The sequence below is a fragment of the Salvia splendens genome, chromosome 14 (assembly GCF_004379255.2).
Source record: "Salvia splendens isolate huo1 chromosome 14, SspV2, whole genome shotgun sequence".
Taxonomy (NCBI): Eukaryota; Viridiplantae; Streptophyta; class Magnoliopsida; order Lamiales; family Lamiaceae; genus Salvia; species Salvia splendens.
This window is the reverse complement of record NC_056045.1, coordinates 30821425-30838900: the sequence shown is the minus strand read 5'-3', so window position 1 is coordinate 30838900 and position 17476 is coordinate 30821425. Positions and strand designations below refer to the sequence as shown.

Genomic DNA, 17476 nt, shown 5'->3' with positions numbered 1-17476 from the left:
ATGTCAATATTTAGCTAACGTGTGTAGACAATAGTATCGTCAAAATAAATTAGATTGTATCTCGATTTTTTCAGTTGCGTTTGGAATGTGATTAATCTTTAATTAACCCACTAAACATTTGTATTCCCTAATTTTCTTGCTCAAAAGAAATATGGGCAGAAGGAGCTAGAATACAATAAAAATATCAATGACAATAATAATTTTTAAATAATTTTTAAGCATAAAAAAGTTTTGTGGAGACAATTTTTCCCAGACAGATAAGCTTAGGAGGTGAGAACGACGCAACTTAAAAAAAGGTGCATTAATCACAACAAAAAAACGTGTGTATAAATTGAGTAGACAATTTCACAAAAAAATCAAATAAGCCCCACCGTAAAAAATTGGAAAACCAAATATTTAACGCTACAAGTCTACAACATTGATATTCCATCACACATGGCACAAAACAACTGGAGCCACCTCAGTTTTCCGGATACAATTTAACATTTACATTAAAACCAACTCTATAAATAGCATAAACATTTAATCACAAAATCAACACACAAACACATTCACTTCTAAATTACCTATCAATTCCCAATGGCATCATCCATGACCATGACCGCCTCCTTCTTTGGTGGCGCCGTCGCCGCCAAGCCGGCCGCGGCCACCACACGCCGCAGCCAGCTGGCAGTGAGGGCCTCGATGGACTTGGAGAAGGCGGTGGAGAAGAACAGCAACACGAGACGGGGCCTCATGTTGGCCGCGGCTGGCGCAGCAGCAGTGTCATCCGTCGCGAAGGTCGCGATGGCCGCCGACGATAAAATCCAGTAAGCGCTCCCCTTTGTGCTACAATATACTATAGTACGTTACAATTTATTGTTTCGTCACTTTAGAAAACTTTTTCCTAGGTGGGACCTATTCTCTACGCTTCCTTTTTAATTTTTTTTTTTTACTTTACTACTCGCTCCTTCCTCAATTAAGAATCACACTTTTCCATTTCAGTTCGTCCCATATTAAGATTCACACTTTATTTTTACCATAAATAGTAAATAAGTCTCAAATTCCACTAACTCAATTCACTCATATTTTATTATAAAATCAATATAAAAGAGTGAGTCTCACATTTCACTAATTTTTTCAACCAACTTTTCTTTACCTTTCTTAAAACAAGTGTGACTCTTAATCGGGGACGGAGAGAGTAATTATTATGCATTAATACTCATATTATTTCAAAAGTTTATATTCTTAAAAATATGCTCCACTTTTTATTTGGTGATGAGTAGGATGTCCGGTGGCTGGACGGAGGTCAAGGATCCAAGTGCACCGGAGTATTTAATACTGGCGACATTCGCGGTGTCGGAATACAACAAACAGAATAACAAGGCCTTGACTTTGAACTCCGTGATAAAGGCTGAGACGCAGGTGGTGGCTGGTGTGAATTACAGGCTGCGGATCTCGGCCCGGGATGAAATACGCCCGAACGGCACCTTCCAGGCAGTTGTTTACTCCCAGGCCGCGCCGACATCCCTTCAGCTCACTGACTTCGTGGGAATTTCTCGCTAGCTTTCCCGATTGCCGGATTGTGTATCAGTTAATAAAGTGTGTGAAATAACTATCTCCACACCTTCCCAAGCCTCTCTATATAAGGCTTTTTCATCAATAAAATTTCCCTCTTTTCTCTTGTTCATATCGGTTTCTTGCCATTTTACTAATCCAATAGTGTTGGGATATGTATGATATGTCTTGAGTTGGACTCTCTTGATACGAATCGGGAAAGAACAGTAAAAGAAAAAATAAACATGAAAACAAACCTAATTTTAGAATCGATGATCAATCTTGCAAATGGAGCAGGATCCGATCTTATCTTCCTACTTGGTCACGTAATCTTTCCATCTTGTCGGTCTCATGATCGCAAGCTTTGGATGCCGGCTCATTGATTTCATTGCTCTCACTCGATACAAAGATTATAGCTCTGGATATAGGTCATTATCATTGTAATCTTTTTATTATCTGAGACGTAGATTCGAGTTTGTTTTATTGGTTTTATTGGTTTTTTCTCAGGTCATCAATTATCACTACATATCAGAATTATTCTAAAAAAATCAGTCATGAAACAATTAAATCTACATTATTCCCAAATTTTCAACAGAAATACTTACAATTCACATATATCTCCACAACCTCCATTCCATTACCATACCAGAGAAATGACGGATTATCAGACCAACTCAAAATCCAACTTATGAGCCGTGTGTACAGTACATGCTTTATGGAATGGCAGGCGTTGGAAAGACCGCTCTTGCAATCCAAATTTATGAAGATGCAGAAATTCAGAGCAAATATGAGTGTCGCGCATGGGTTACTGTAGACAGAGTACCTCAACCGACCAGTCAAATTAAACGAGGCGTTCTAGCTCAACTGTGTGGAATAACTCCTACTGAAGGAAATGAAGAAATAAGTGATCACTACTTGAAAGAAAATCTCAAAGGCCAAAAATGTCTCATTGTACACTACCTATAAATTCCCAATGGCATTATCCATGACCATGACCACCTCCTTCTTTGGTGAGGGCCTTGATGGACTTGGAGAAGGAGGTGGCGGTGGCGGCAGAGAACATCAACACGAGGCGGGGCCTCGTGTTGGCAGGGATAGCCGCAGTAGCAGCATCATCTGTCGCAAAAGCCGCAACCACTGACACGTATGGTTCATTATAAATATTGAATTGTTTATATTACTCTTTCTGTTCCCTTTCCCTTATAGGTCAGTCATTTTTCCATTTTAGAAAGTTCCCTCATAATTGAGTCATTTTCATATATAATAATACTTACTCTCTTTTACCTTATTCTCTCTATTATATTCATTTTTTATTTTATTTTCTCTACTTTTTTCCCTATTTATTTAGCACACTCAACATCCCTTCTGAAACTGTACTGAAAAGTTTCGCCTCAACTATGAGGGAACCGAGGGAGTATTATACTACTCCCTTCGTCCCTGAAAATTTGTCACTTATTTCCATTTTCGTCCGTCGTTACAAATTTGTCACCTTTCACTTTCATCATTTTTGGTAGTGGACTCACATTCCACTAACTCATTTCTATTCACATTTTATTATAAAACTAAAATGGAGTACAAAAGTAGGATCCACATTCTACTAACTTTTTCAACTCATTTTCTACTAAATTTCTTAACACGCGTGCCGAGTCAAATGTTGACAAATTATAAGGGATAGGGAGAGTATTATTTATATCCAAAACTAATCTTAAAAATAATTTGGTGATCAGTAGGAAAGGAGGCGGGTAGACGCCGGTGAAGGATCCAAGTGCACGGGAGTATTTTCAAGTGGCGACATTCGCGGTCGGGAGTAGTTTTCTCATTCACGGTTCTTCTTCCAAACCCTAGCACCTCAACTAAGGTTTTTGTTTCTTCTCTTCCATAATTTTCGAATTCAGTCTATATTGCAAGTTAGGAATAGTTGAATCATAAGAGAACGTAAGCCCTACAACGTTAGGCAATATTCATTGCATTTAATTTCGTTTACTATATTCCTTCTCTTATTCCTTCACTTTATTATCTAATATTCATTCTTCTCATTTAAAATGACTTATTTTCCTTTTTAGTTTGTCTCATTCAAAATAACTCATTACTAAAAATAGAAACCCTTTTATCTCTACTTTATTCTCTCCACCTAACTTACTAAATAAAAGTGCATAAAATCCCGTGCCGCCCAAGAAAGAAGTCATCTGTCTTGGGACGGAGGAAGTACTTATATATTTCATTCCCTATTCGATTCTATTTTTCACTCCAATTAACCAACTCAACATTTTAAAATAAAAATATACTATATGGAGTACAAAAATTGAGTGAAGACAAACGTGAGGATGTTGCAAGCGGGTGTGCATGCCACTCATGTATCAAACACAACAAAAAAACGTTTTACAACAGGTGTATATCCTTACAAAAAATAGAGTAGAAGACAATATCACAAAAAATATCCCACCATAACAAATGAGGAAAACCAATCGTTAATCCAACTTAGATATTCTATCACACGTGCCACAAACCAAGTAGAGCCACCTCACATTTCTGGATAGAATAAATGAATAGTACACTTTTGCATGAAACCCTAGCCCCAAACTTCCATATATATTAAACAGTTAATGACAAAATCAACACACATAAACACATACACACTTCTAATTAAATTACCTATCATCAATTCCAATGGCATCATCCATGACCATGACCACCTCGTTCTTTGGTGGCGCCCTCGCCACGAAGCCGGCCACGGTCACCACCTGTCGCAGCCAGCTGGCGGTGAGGGCCTCGATGGACTGGGAGAAGGCGGTGGCGGTGGCGGCCGAGACAACCAACACGAGGCGGGGCCTCGTGTTGGCAGGGATGGCCGCGGCAGCAGCGTCGTCAGTAGCAAAAGCCGCGACGGCTGCCGAACTGTATGTTTGATTATAAATATTGAATTGTTTATACTAGTAATTTATATCCATCTAAACAAACCTTAAAAACATACTCCACTTTTTTGAATTTGGTGATTGGTAGGATTCCCGGCGGGTATACGCCGGTGAAGGATCCAAGTGCACGGGAGTATTTTATACTGGCGACATTCGCGGTGTCGGAACAAAACAAACGGATTAATGAGGCCTTGACTTTGGAGTCTGTGTTAAAGGTTGAGACGCAGGTGGTGGCTGGTGTGAATTACAAGCTGGTGCTCACCGCGAGGGATGAACGCCGCGTAACCAACAAATACGAGGCCATTGTTTATTCCCAGGCTGCGCCAACATCCCTACAGCTCACTTCCTTCAACACACTTCTTCAATAGAAGGTGCCGGCGGAATCCTAAAAGCAACAGAATGCTCATGTATTATCAGTTACTATTAAAGTGTGTCAAAAAACTAATCTCCACCGTTTAGTACTTTTCCTAGCCTCTACGTAAGGCCTTTTATTTGTAATTTAATTTGGAGATACTTTTTTCATCAATAAAAGATATGCCTCGAGTTAGCACTCGAGAGCACCTTCGTTTCCTAAGCAAACTATGGTATTGAAAGTTTCTGAAATGAGAAGAAGGAGAGAATCATGAATTAGAAAATGTTCTACTACTTTAGCATTTCTCAATGACTTAAAGACTATGGAATTCTAGGATTTATAGAATCCTAACCCCGACTCTCTTAATACGACCCGGGAAGGAACAATCAAAGAAAACCCAATTCCGTCTTTCATTTTATTCTTTCTCTTACTTTACATTTGCTTCAATTATCTCTTTACTTGTCTATTTAATTCCTTCTTTCATTTATTTTCACTCTAATCAACCCACAAAAAATTTATTCCTTAATGTTCGTACTCAAAAACTATATGGCCAGAAGGATAATACAATAAAAATATCAAAGAAAATTTATAATTTATATGTCATAGAACTTCTTTTATTAAATATAAGTGGATTCAATTTCCCCACACACATAAATCACTCCTAGTGAGTACGTGAGAATGTAGACACATTTTCAAAAAAGGTGCATTAATCACAGCAAAAAAACGTGTTACAAAAAGTGTATATCCAAACAAAAATTGAGTAGAGACAATTTCACGAAAAAATCAAATAAGCCCCACGTCCATAATAAATGAGGAAAAATTATTTAATCTTACCATCACACGTGGCAAAAACCAACTAGAGCCACCTCTCCGGATTGAATATAAAAGGATCACATTTGCATGAAACCCCATCACCCAACTTCTATATTAAAATAAATACAGTAGTTAATAAAAAGTGTATTTTAAATCGAAGGGTATAATAGTCCTAATAAATTAATAGTCATTTAGCATCATTTTATATAAAAATTTGAACTATATTTCACCAACTTTTACATTTCACCTTTCTTAACAAAGTTAAATAATTTTAAGAACCTTCACCAGTAAAAATAGAATAATTAATACTCCTTTCGTTCTATAGTAGTTGAGTCATTTTTTGGTACATTCTATTGTAGTAGTTATTTTCATTTTCAGTAAAAGTTAATACATTTCTTTTCATTTACTTTTTACCATCTCTTATTTTATTAGCTCTTCATCTTTCTACCTTTTTTCATTTCCTACTTTATTCTTCCTTTACTTAATTCATTCAATCCAATTTTTCTTAAATGACGTGACGAAAAGAAAACACCTCCACTACTATGGACCAGAGAAAGTAGGAACCAGATGAAATATCTCTTACTTATCTATTTCCTTCCCTCTAATTCATTCTATTTTCACTCCAATAAACCCACTAAACATTTGGTCCTTAATTTTCATACTACAAATTAAAGAAATATTGGCAGAAGAAAAATACTCCTACAAAATATTATGGACAATCTACAATTCCTAAATAATGTAAAGCGGGTTTGCATGCCAATCATGAATTAATCGCAACAAAAAACGTGTTACAAAAGGTGTAGTACATTCTTACAATTTTTTTTTTCATTCTTACAAAAATTGAGTAGAAGACAATTTCACAAAAAAATCATATCATAACAAATGAGGAAAACCAATCTCTAATCCAACATAGATATTCTATCACACGCTGGCACAAAACAACTGGTGCCACCTCACAATTCCGGATAGAATAAATGACACTTTTACATGAAACCCTAGCTCTCAACTTCATTTTTTTTATGATTAAATGAACATAATATATTGTGGGAGAGCAAACCATATCCCACATCGGAGAGGGAACAAGAGTTGCAAGCATATATAAGAGTTGCCCCAACTCCATTAGTATGAGGCCTTTTGGGAGTACCCCAAGGGCAGAACCATGAGGGTTTTGCCCAAAGCGGAAAATATCATAGTAATGTGGAGTTTGGGTGTGCACCACCGATCCCCAACATATATAAATTTAAAGGTCGCTACAAGGAGGACATGAACCTGAGACCTTTATATCATAGTAATGTGGAGTTTGGGTGTGCACCACCGATCCCCAACACATATAAATTTAAAGGTCGCTCCACGGAGGACATGAACCTGAGACCTTTGACCCAGGCATATCGCTTGGCCAACTCTCACCACCGTAACTCCCAACTTCTATATATAAGAGTTAAATAGTAAACAATTAATCACAAAATCAACGCACACAAACACATTCACACAACACAATCATCAATTCCCAATGGCTTCATCCATGACCATGACCACCATCTTCTTTGGTGGCGCCGTCGCCACTAAGCCGGCCACAGCCACCACCCGTCACAACAGCCAGCTTGCGGTGAGGGCCTCGATGGACTTGGAGAAGGTGGTGGCGGCAGCCGCAGAGACCACCAACACGAGGCGGGGCCTCGTGTTGGCAGGCATGGCCATCATCCGTCGCAAAAGCCGCGATGGCAGCTGACCAGTATGGTTCATTATAAATATCGAATTGTTTATATTATTATTATTATTATTATTATTATTATCCATCTAAACTAATCTTAAAAATAATTTAGTGATGAGTAGGAGAGGCGGCGGGTATACGCCGATGAAGGATCCAAGTGCACGGGAGTATTTTCAAGTGGCGACATTCGCGGTGTCGGAATACAACAAACAGAACAAGGCGTGATTGACTTTGGAGTCTGTGTTCAGTGTTGAAACGCAGGTGGTCGCTGGTGTGAATTACGGGCTGGGGATCACCGCGAGGGACGAACGCGGCGTATCCAACAACTACGAGCCCATTGTTTTCTCCCAGGCCGCACCTACATCCCTCCAGCTCACTTACTTCCCATATACTTTATCAATAGATTCCGCTTATAAGCTGCCGTTAAAGTCATAAAAGCAACAGAATGCTCAACTTTATCAGTTATTAATGTGTGTCAAAAAACTATCTCCACTGTTTAGTACTTTTCCTAGCCTCTTTATAAGGCCTTTATTGTAATTTAACGTGGAGATACAGTACTTTTTTCGTCAATAAAAGATATTTCCCTTTATCATCGTCTTTCCTTATTCGACGGTTTCTTGGAATTTTACTTCTCCAATATTCCCCATGGCATCATCCATGACCATGACCGCATCCTTCTTTGGTGGCCCCGTCGCTGCGAAGCCGGCCACGGCCACCACCCGTCGCAGCCAGCTGGCGGTGAGGGCATCCATGGACTCGGAGAAGTCGGTGGCAGAGAGCGGCAACACGAGATGGGCCTCGTGTTGGCCGGGGTGGCCGCAGCAGCAGCGTCGTCCGTCACAAAAGTCGCAAAAGCCTCATTATCCGGCATTTTACCAGTGTATGCCCCTATTTGCGTTACAATACCTAAGAGTATTACTCCCTCCGGTCTCAATAGATGTCTAATAAATTATTCTGACTTTATAAAGAAATGTAGTGAAAAAAATTAACAAAATAAGTTATTGAAATGTGAGGTCCACTTAATAAAATAGTAAAAGTGAAATTAGATATTAATCGAAACTGTCCAAATAAGAAAATATTAGACATTTAATAGTGACAGTAGGGAGTATAAAGATTGAAATATTGAATCATTTATTTTACTCTTTATTTTTATCTATGAACTAATCTTTAAAAGAATCCTTTTTATTTGGTGATGGGACATCATTACACTTGCAAAATTCGCAGTGTCGGAATACAACAATCAGATTCTGGTGTCGTCAGCAGGCAAACTGCAGGATGTGCAGCTCTTGACTTTTGGGTCTGTGTTGAAGGCTGAGAAGAAGGAGTTCTTTACACTTTCGTGATCTCGGTTGGGGAAGATTTAAACCCAAGCCCCAAGAAGTACATCGCAGGTGTCACCATCCAGGACAGGCCTACGTCCATATATCTCACTTCCTTCGAACCCACTTCTTAGCTAGCTTTTCCTGATAAGGTGCCGACGGAGTCCTAAAAGCAACAGAATGCTAAAGTGTATCAATAATTAAAGTGTGTGAAAAAACTATCTCTAGTGTTTAGCACTTTTCCTAGTCTCTGTATAAGGTCTTTTATTGTAATAATTTGGAGATAGTTTTTTTCATTATAAATTATATTCCCCTTCTTCGCTTCTTTTCTTGGGACATAATATGCCTCGGGTTCATCCTTGAAACTTTAGCACCTCAACTAGGGTTTCTTCGTTTTCATTTGCATTATTAATTAGAAAATATATCAGAGAATTATTTGAAGAGAGAAAGCAGGAATGCGTTTTTCTTTGAGAGGAAGAGAGAGATCGAATAAACCGTAATAAAAGAATGATAAAAATATTTTATATCTTTATTTTTAATTTTTATCAAATATACTCCACTCGTATTTATAATTTGTCTAGATACAAAAAGATATACCACTAGAATATGGGAAATAAGGGTTTTCCATGGGAATACATGGATGTCATTGACTCTTTGCCATTTCTCAGAGGCCTTGAAACTACGATCCTATGCCTTTCGGGGTTCACGGTGGGAAGCACGAAGAGCGAGGCTTATGGAACTTAAGTTTCTTCTAATCGAAGAGAGTGAATAATTTGGTGATTTGGAAACCAAGAAGAGATCAACAGGTCTGCTTCGATATACTCCCTCCGTCCACGATACATCCCAGCTGCCTGAGGTAGAGCAAGGAACACAACCCGAGCAGGGCTCGATAAGACCACGCCTCAGCCCATGCACGCCCCAAGCGTATCACATCGAGACCTGGTCGATACAAAGATTATAGCTCTAAATAGAGATTATGGTCATTGTAATCTTATTATTATTTTTTACCATATCTCTCGATTTTTATTTGCAAGATATTATTTGAGTCGTAGATTAGATTTATAGGAGTATTATTTTTTTTCTCTGGTTGATTCACATATGGTTGAAATTCTATAAATACAATTCCTAAGAATTAATTCATTGAGATATAATATCATTCATTATTTGATTTCCGTTCTTCTCTTCCATGATTTTCAAATTCAGCCTATATTGCAAGTTAGGAATAGTTAAATCTCAAGACAGTCTATAGTCTCTTCCAGTCCCACGCAAACGTTAGGCTACCTCGAGGCCTAACAAAATCCCAACATACCAAATCAGGGACACCAATTATTTTTTCCAACTTTGATATACCATCACACGTGGCACGAAACAATTGGAGCAACCTCAGTTTTCTGGATAGGATAAATGGATCACATTTGCATAATATATTGAAACCACAGCATCCAACTTTCAGATATAACAAAAACAATTAATCACATTTGTATGTAATAGTATATACTCCCTCCTTTCACGAAAAATAGGACACATTGTGAATGACACGGGTTTTAATGTGGAATTAGTAAAGTAAGAGAGAAGGGGAAAAAAATAAAAGAGAAGTAGTGTAAGTGGAATGTGGGGTCCATATTATTAGTAAAAGAGAGGAAAAAAAAGTAAGAGAAAAGTTGTTGAAAATTTTCCCTTCTTTTAAAGAAAAAACCTTCCTTTTTTAAATGTACCTTTTTTTGGTAAGAATATGTAGGAAGCGAGTCTGCATGCTGACTCCAACACTTGTGTATTAATCACAACAAAAACGTGTGACAAAAGGTGTATATCCATACAAAAATAGAATAGAAGACAATTTCCAAAAAATCCTACCATGACAAATGAGAAAATCAAATTTTGCTATACCATCACACGTGGCACAAACAGCTGGAGCCACCACACTTTCGATAGAATAAACGGAGGGAGTATATTATTTCACACAATTATCTTAAATTAAATGATTCATCTACCTCATTAAAATTGAATAGTTACATTCCATTGCGTTAAGTTAATTCTCGCAAAATTCAATACATTTAATCTCGTTTACTTTATCTTTATCCTGTCTTTTACTTTACTATGACTTGCTTATCTACTTCATTTGCTCTTTCATTCTATTTTCAGTCCAAGTAACCTACTAAACATTTATAACTTAACCTTCATAAGCAGAAGGAGAATTCAATAAAATATCATACACAATCTATAATTTGTAAATGAGACTTCTTTTAAAACATACATCCCCAAACACATAAACCTCTCCTTGTTAGTACCTGAGAAATGTAGACGCAATTTCAAAAAGGGTGCATTAATCGCAACAAAAAATGTGATACAAAAATTGAGTAGAGACAATTTCGCATATAAACCCTAACCACCAATGAAGAGCATCAATTATTATTCCATTACACGTGGCACAAAACAACTGGAGCCACCTCACTTTTCCGGATAGAATAAACGGATCACCTTTGCATTAAACCCCGTTACCCAACTTCTATATATAACATGAACATTTAATCACAAAATCAACACACAAACACATACACAATTCTAAAATACCTATCAATTCCCAATGGCTTCATCCATGACCATGACCACCTCGTTCTTTGGTGGCGCCGTCGCCGCAAAGCCAGCCATGGCCACCACCCGTCGCAGCCAGCTGGCGGTGAGGGCCTCCATGGATTTGGAGAAGGCAGTGGCAGAGACCACCAACACGAGGCGGGGCCTCATGTTGGCAGGGATGACCGCAGCAGCAGCGTCGTCCGTCTCAAAAGCCGCGATGGCCGAATCGTATGGTTCATTATAAATATTGAATTGTTTATGCTATTATATTTATCCACTTAAACTCCATTTTAAAAATATACCCCTCCATATTAAAATCACATCGACTTAGTGAAGATTCCATCTAATTAATCTATATAAGTATAAATAACTCTCTCCTTTTAAGGGATAAGTAGCTCATTTCTAATATTACACTTTTTGATTTGTAGGTTACTCGGCGGGTGGACGCCGGTCAAGGATCCGAGCGCACCGGAGTATTTTCAACTGGCGACATTCGAGGTGTCGGAAGGAAACAAACGGATTGAAGTGGCCTTGACTCTGGAGTCTGTGTTAAAGGTTGAGACGCAGGTGGTGGCTGGTACGAATTACAGGCTGATTCTCACCGCAAGGGATCAACGTCCCAAATCCAACAACTACAAGGCCATTGTTTTCTCCCAGGCCGCGCCGACATCCCTACAGCTCACTTCCTTCAAGCCGCTTCTTAAATAGATTTCCCTCATAAGGTGCCGGCACAGTCCTAAAAGCAACGGAATGCTTAAGTTTATCGGTTATTAAGTGTGTGAAAAAACTATCTAGCTCCAATGTTTAGCACTTTTCCTAGCCTATTGTAATTGGAGTAATAATTTGGAGATACTTTTTTCATCAATATATAAAAGTTACTCCCTCCGTCCTTTATAATTTGTCACCATTTGACCCGACACGAATTTTAAGAAATATAATAGAGAGTGGATTGAAAAAGATAGTGGCATGTGAGTCATATTTTTATATATTGGTTTTATAATAAAATGTGATTGTGAATGGGTTAGTGGAATATGGGGCCCACCACCAAAAATAGTAAAAGTGAAATGTGACAAATTTTTAGGGATAGACGAAAATAGAAATAAGTGACAAATTTTCAGGGACGAATGGAGTATTTCCCGCTTTCCATTCTTTTCGTGTTAAACGGTTTCTTCATAATGTGACGGAATGTGATATGCCTCAAGTTCAATCTCAAGACACGCCTCGGAGAGCGCCTTCGTTTCCTCAGCAAACTAGGGTTTTGAAAGTTTGTGAAGAGAGAAGAACAAGAGAATGGTGAATGAGAAAATGTTGCACTTTATTTCTCAAGGATTTAAAGACTACGAAATTCTCTAGGATTTATAGAATCCACTCTCTTAATACAACTCGGGAAAGAACGGTCAAAGAAAACTCGAGAAGATAAACATGAAAGTAAACCTAATACAGACTCGATAATAAATCTCGCGGATAGAGCAAGATTCGATCTTATCTTCCTACTTGGTCACGTAATCTTTTCATCTTGGCGGGCGGTCTCATGATTGCAGGCATTTGGCTCATGGATTTCAATTTCATTGCTCTCACTCGATTGGGCGTGCATAGCTTGGTGGAAAATTTTCAATATCGTTTACTCTATTCTCTCTTACTGTACATTTTCTTCAATGATCTCCTACTTTATTATCTCTTTACTTTTCCATTCCATCCCCTCTTTCATTCTATTTTCACTCTAATTAACCCACTAAATATTTGTTCCCTTATTTAATCAAAAGAAAAACGGGCAGAAGGATATACAATAAAAATATCATAGACAATCTATAATTTGTAGTATATTGAGTGGAGACAATTTCCCCACAGGGATACACCTGTCCTTTATAGTACTCCACTTCAGAATGTAAGAAGCGAGTGTGCATGCTGCCTCGAACACTCATGTATTAATCACAACAAAAATCGCGTTACAAAAGGAATATATCCATGCAAAAATTGAGTAGAGACAGTTTCACAAAAAAAATCAAATAAACCCTACCATAATAAGTTAATCTAATTTATGTATACCATCACACGTGGCAAAAACCAATTGGAGCCGCCTGACTTTTCCGGATTAAATATAAACGGATCACATTCACATCAAATCCCATCAACCAACTCCTAAAATACATATTACTCCCTCCATCCCAAAATAATTATCACTCTTTTCTATTTCGATCCATCCCACAATAATTGTAACACTTCATTTTTACCATAAATGGTAAGTAGGTCTCACATTCCACTAACTCACTTCAATGACATTTTATTATAAAAACAATATAAAAAAGTAGGTCTCACATTTCACTAATTTTTCAAACCAACTTTTCTTTACATTTCTTAAAACCCGTGCCCCAGTCAAAGTGTGATTCTTAATCGGGGACGGAGAGAGTAATTATTATGCATTAATACTCATGTTATTTCAAAAGTTTATATTCTTAAAAATATGCTCCACTTTTTATTTGGTGATGAGTAGGATGTCCGGTGGCTGGACGGAGGTCAAGGATCCAAGTGCACCGGAGTATTTAATACTGGCGACATTCGCGGTGTCGGAATACAACAAACAGAATAACAAGGCCTTGACTTTGAACTCCGTGATAAAGGCAGAGACGCAGGTGGTGGCTGGTGTGAATTACAGGCTGCGGATCTCTGCCCGGGATGAAATACGCCCGAACGGCACCTTCCAGGCAGTTGTTTACTCCCAGGCTGCGCCGACATCCCTACAGCTCACTGACTTCGTGGGAATTTCTCGCTAGCTTTCCCGATTGCCGGATTGTGTATCAGTTAATAAAGTGTGTGAAATAACTATCTCCACACCTTCCCAAGCCTCTATGTAAGGCTTTTTCATCAATAAAATTTCCCTCTTCTCTCTTGTTCATATCGGTTTCTTGCCATTTTACTAATCCAATAGTGTTGGGATATGTATGATATGTCTTGAGTTGGACTCTCTTGATACGAATCGGGAAAGAACAGTAAAAGAAAATATAAACATGAAAACAAACCTAATTTTAGAATCGATGATCAATCTTGCAAATGGAGCAGGATCCGGTCTTTTCTTCCTACTTGGTCACGTAATCTTTCCATCTTGTCGGTCTCATGATCGCAAGCTTTGGGTGCCGGCTCATGGATTTCATTGCTCTCACTCGATACAAAGATTATAGCTCTGGATATAGGTCATTATCATTGTAACCTTTTTATCATCTGAGACGTAGATTAGATTCATATTTATTTTCTCGAGTTTATTTTATTAGCTTTTTCTCAGGTCATATTCAGAGAGTCGAACCGCATATGGTTGTAATAGTACTATTTTCACATAGTAATCTTTAAATTAAATTTTTCATTTGTCCGATTACAATAGAGTCGTTCCATTGCAATTGAGTCAACTCTAACAAAATTCAAAACATTTAATGACGTTTATCTTATTTTCTCTCTTACTTTAAAGTTTCTTCAGTCAACCCCCCACTTCAATATCTTACTTATCTCATAGAATTCCATTTTCACTCCAAATAATCTACTAAACATTTATTCCTTAATTTTCAAATCCAAAAGAATTGTGGGCATAAAGACAATATATAAAAATATCATAGAGAATCTATCACTTATTAATAAAACTTGTTTTATAAAAACATGTACAAAAATCGAGTGGTGACAATTTCCCCACACAGATAAACCTCTCCTAGTTAGTACGTGATAATGTAGAAATCGAATCTGCATGCTGACTCGAACACCCGTGTATTCATCACAACAAAAACGTGTGTATATCCAGACAAAAATTGAGTAGAGACAATATAAAAAAAAAATCAAATAAGGGCCCACCATAACAAATGAGGAACACCAATAATTTAATCCAACGTGTAAATCAAAGTATGAATTTTCTAAATGAATTCAAGAACTACTGCACTGATTTCTTGGTATTCGGTTTAATTTCACATAAATTAATGATCAGTGTTGTGCTATATGGTTGTCACCTCAATTTAAGTTTTTTTAACTTCTGTTGAATTTACTTGATGATTGGAGCTTGAGTGGGGATCAGTGGACTATGTATATATAGTTTGATTTCCTCATTTTTCTGCAGAATTTACTCTGCTAAACAGATGATTCTTTGTGATTGATTCTGAACAATCGATTTATAATTTGTAGGTGAACTGTTTTGAGCTTTATATCAATGTAAGAATTTCCTATAAACATTATTTCTATGTGCCTAAATATTCTCTTAAATTTATCTCCTACCATTCAACTCTTTTTGATAATTTCTGTCAAATTATTCCTAACTCAATAATTGACTTGGATTATTTCCTTTGGGAAATTTCATTGAACAGCTGGCGTGCTTAACAGAACTCGATCAAATTTGGTCGGGCTATTATCGATCATTGGCTATGCGTGCTCCAAAGTGATCAAAATTAAGAAAAGTTTTAATAAAATTAAGCAAGCTAAATGAAACTAAGCAAATAGTGATATATTGCTACGAGAAAAAAAAATGTATATGTGCCAAGATGTGGGCCTTTGGTCTGTTACATTGGATACAATCCCAAATTGACAAGTAGTTTTGCAAAACTTGATCCATTTAATTGGCTCTTTTTAGGCCCAAACTGATGACTAGTCTTGCGAAAGCTGGATCCATTTGAATCACCAAACATGTACAGTATTTCTCAATTATTTATTTTAGGCTAAAATCTAATTTTGGTCCATTTTTTATGGTCTCATATATTAAGTTTGTAACATTTTGGTCTCTAACATTTTGTATCAGTTAATAAAGTGTGTGAAATAACTATCTCCACACCTTCCCAAGCCTCTATGTAAGGCTTTTTCATCAATAAAATTTCCCTCTTCTCTCTTGTTCATATCGGTTTCTTGCCATTTTACTAATCCAATAGTGTTGGGATATGTATGATATGTCTTGAGTTGGACTCTCTTGATACGAATCGGGAAAGAACAGTAAAAGAAAAAATAAACATGAAAACAAACCTAATTTTAGAATCGATGATCAATCTTGCAAATGGAGCAGGATCCGATCTTATCTTCCTACTTGGTCACGTAATCTTTCCATCTTGTCGGTCTCATGATCGCAAGCTTTGGATGCCGGCTCATTGATTTCATTGCTCTCACTCGATACAAAGATTATAGCTCTGGATATAGGTCATTATCATTGTAATCTTTTTATTATCTGAGACGTAGATTCGAGTTTGTTTTATTGGTTTTATTGGTTTTTTCTCAGGTCATCAATTATCACTACATATCAGAATTATTCTAAAAAAATCAGTCATGAAACAATTAAATCTACATTATTCCCAAATTTTCAACAGAAATACTTACAATTCACATATATCTCCACAACCTCCATTCCATTACCATACCAGAGAAATGACGGCTTATGGTGCTGCGTTTTCTCTTATGAATACAATTCACAATATTCTACGTTGTTCTCGTTTTAGGCTTGTTGGTGGCTCTCTACAAGGCGTGTACAAGGAGTTGCTTCCATTGGAAATAATTGTAGAAAGATTGGACTGCACAAGTCCAAGCAGGAGCAGGAAGAAGGTGAATGCTTTGGATGGAATAATCAAAGATGCTATTTGGAGATTTGAAGACTCATTGGAATCTCTTCTCATTCAGCACATTCCTTCACAATCTCAAACTCTTCCTGAGATTGTCTCCATTGATCTCCAGAAGCTCAAGGATATGAAAAAGGAGTACATTTATGAAGTAGAGAATATGGCTGAAGACGAACCTGTTTCCTCAATAATTGGCTTTCATGGAACCAACTCGAAGATGACTGGATTATCAGACCAACTCAAAATCCAACTTATGAGCCGTGTGTACAGTACATGCTTTATGGAATGGCAGGCGTTGGAAAGACCGCTCTTGCAATCCAAATTTATGAAGATGCAGAAATTCAGAGCAAATATGAGTGTCGCGCATGGGTTACTGTAGACAGAGTACCTCAACCGACCAGTCAAATTAAACGAGGCGTTCTAGCTCAACTGTGTGGAATAACTCCTACTGAAGGAAATGAAGAAATAAGTGATCACTACTTGAAAGAAAATCTCAAAGGCCAAAAATGTCTCATTGTACACTACCTATAAATTCCCAATGGCATTATCCATGACCATGACCACCTCCTTCTTTGGTGAGGGCCTTGATGGACTTGGAGAAGGAGGTGGCGGTGGCGGCAGAGAACATCAACACGAGGCGGGGCCTCGTGTTGGCAGGGATAGCCGCAGTAGCAGCATCATCTGTCGCAAAAGCC

At 37.6% G+C, this 17476-nt stretch overlaps 3 protein-coding genes across 4 annotated transcripts; all 3 read left to right on the top strand.

Annotated features, from left to right (window-relative positions):
* The first annotated feature begins 521 nt into the window (after positions 1-521).
* LOC121765401 (cysteine proteinase inhibitor 1-like) lies at positions 522-16446 on the top strand. 2 transcript variants are annotated; one of them, XM_042161544.1, is made up of 3 exons: positions 522-809; positions 1266-1590; positions 15997-16446. In XM_042161544.1, the coding sequence occupies exons 1-2, from the start codon at positions 580-582 to the stop codon at positions 1543-1545; spliced, it is 510 nt and encodes a 169-aa protein (XP_042017478.1). In that variant the 5' UTR covers positions 522-579; the 3' UTR covers positions 1546-1590; positions 15997-16446. The 2 variants fall into 2 exon arrangements, with proteins under 2 accessions (XP_042017478.1, XP_042017477.1); XM_042161543.1 differs by lacking the exon at positions 15997-16446 and having other exon boundaries at positions 1266-1669.
* Positions 4079-5018, top strand: LOC121765404 (cysteine proteinase inhibitor 1-like). The gene is made up of 2 exons (XM_042161547.1): positions 4079-4433; positions 4537-5018. The coding sequence occupies exons 1-2, from the start codon at positions 4204-4206 to the stop codon at positions 4814-4816; spliced, it is 510 nt and encodes a 169-aa protein (XP_042017481.1). The 5' UTR covers positions 4079-4203; the 3' UTR covers positions 4817-5018.
* On the top strand, positions 11199-12102 carry LOC121765406 (cysteine proteinase inhibitor 5-like). The gene is made up of 2 exons (XM_042161549.1): positions 11199-11445; positions 11646-12102. The coding sequence occupies exons 1-2, from the start codon at positions 11228-11230 to the stop codon at positions 11923-11925; spliced, it is 498 nt and encodes a 165-aa protein (XP_042017483.1). The 5' UTR covers positions 11199-11227; the 3' UTR covers positions 11926-12102.
* Positions 16447-17476: the final 1030 nt, after the last annotated feature.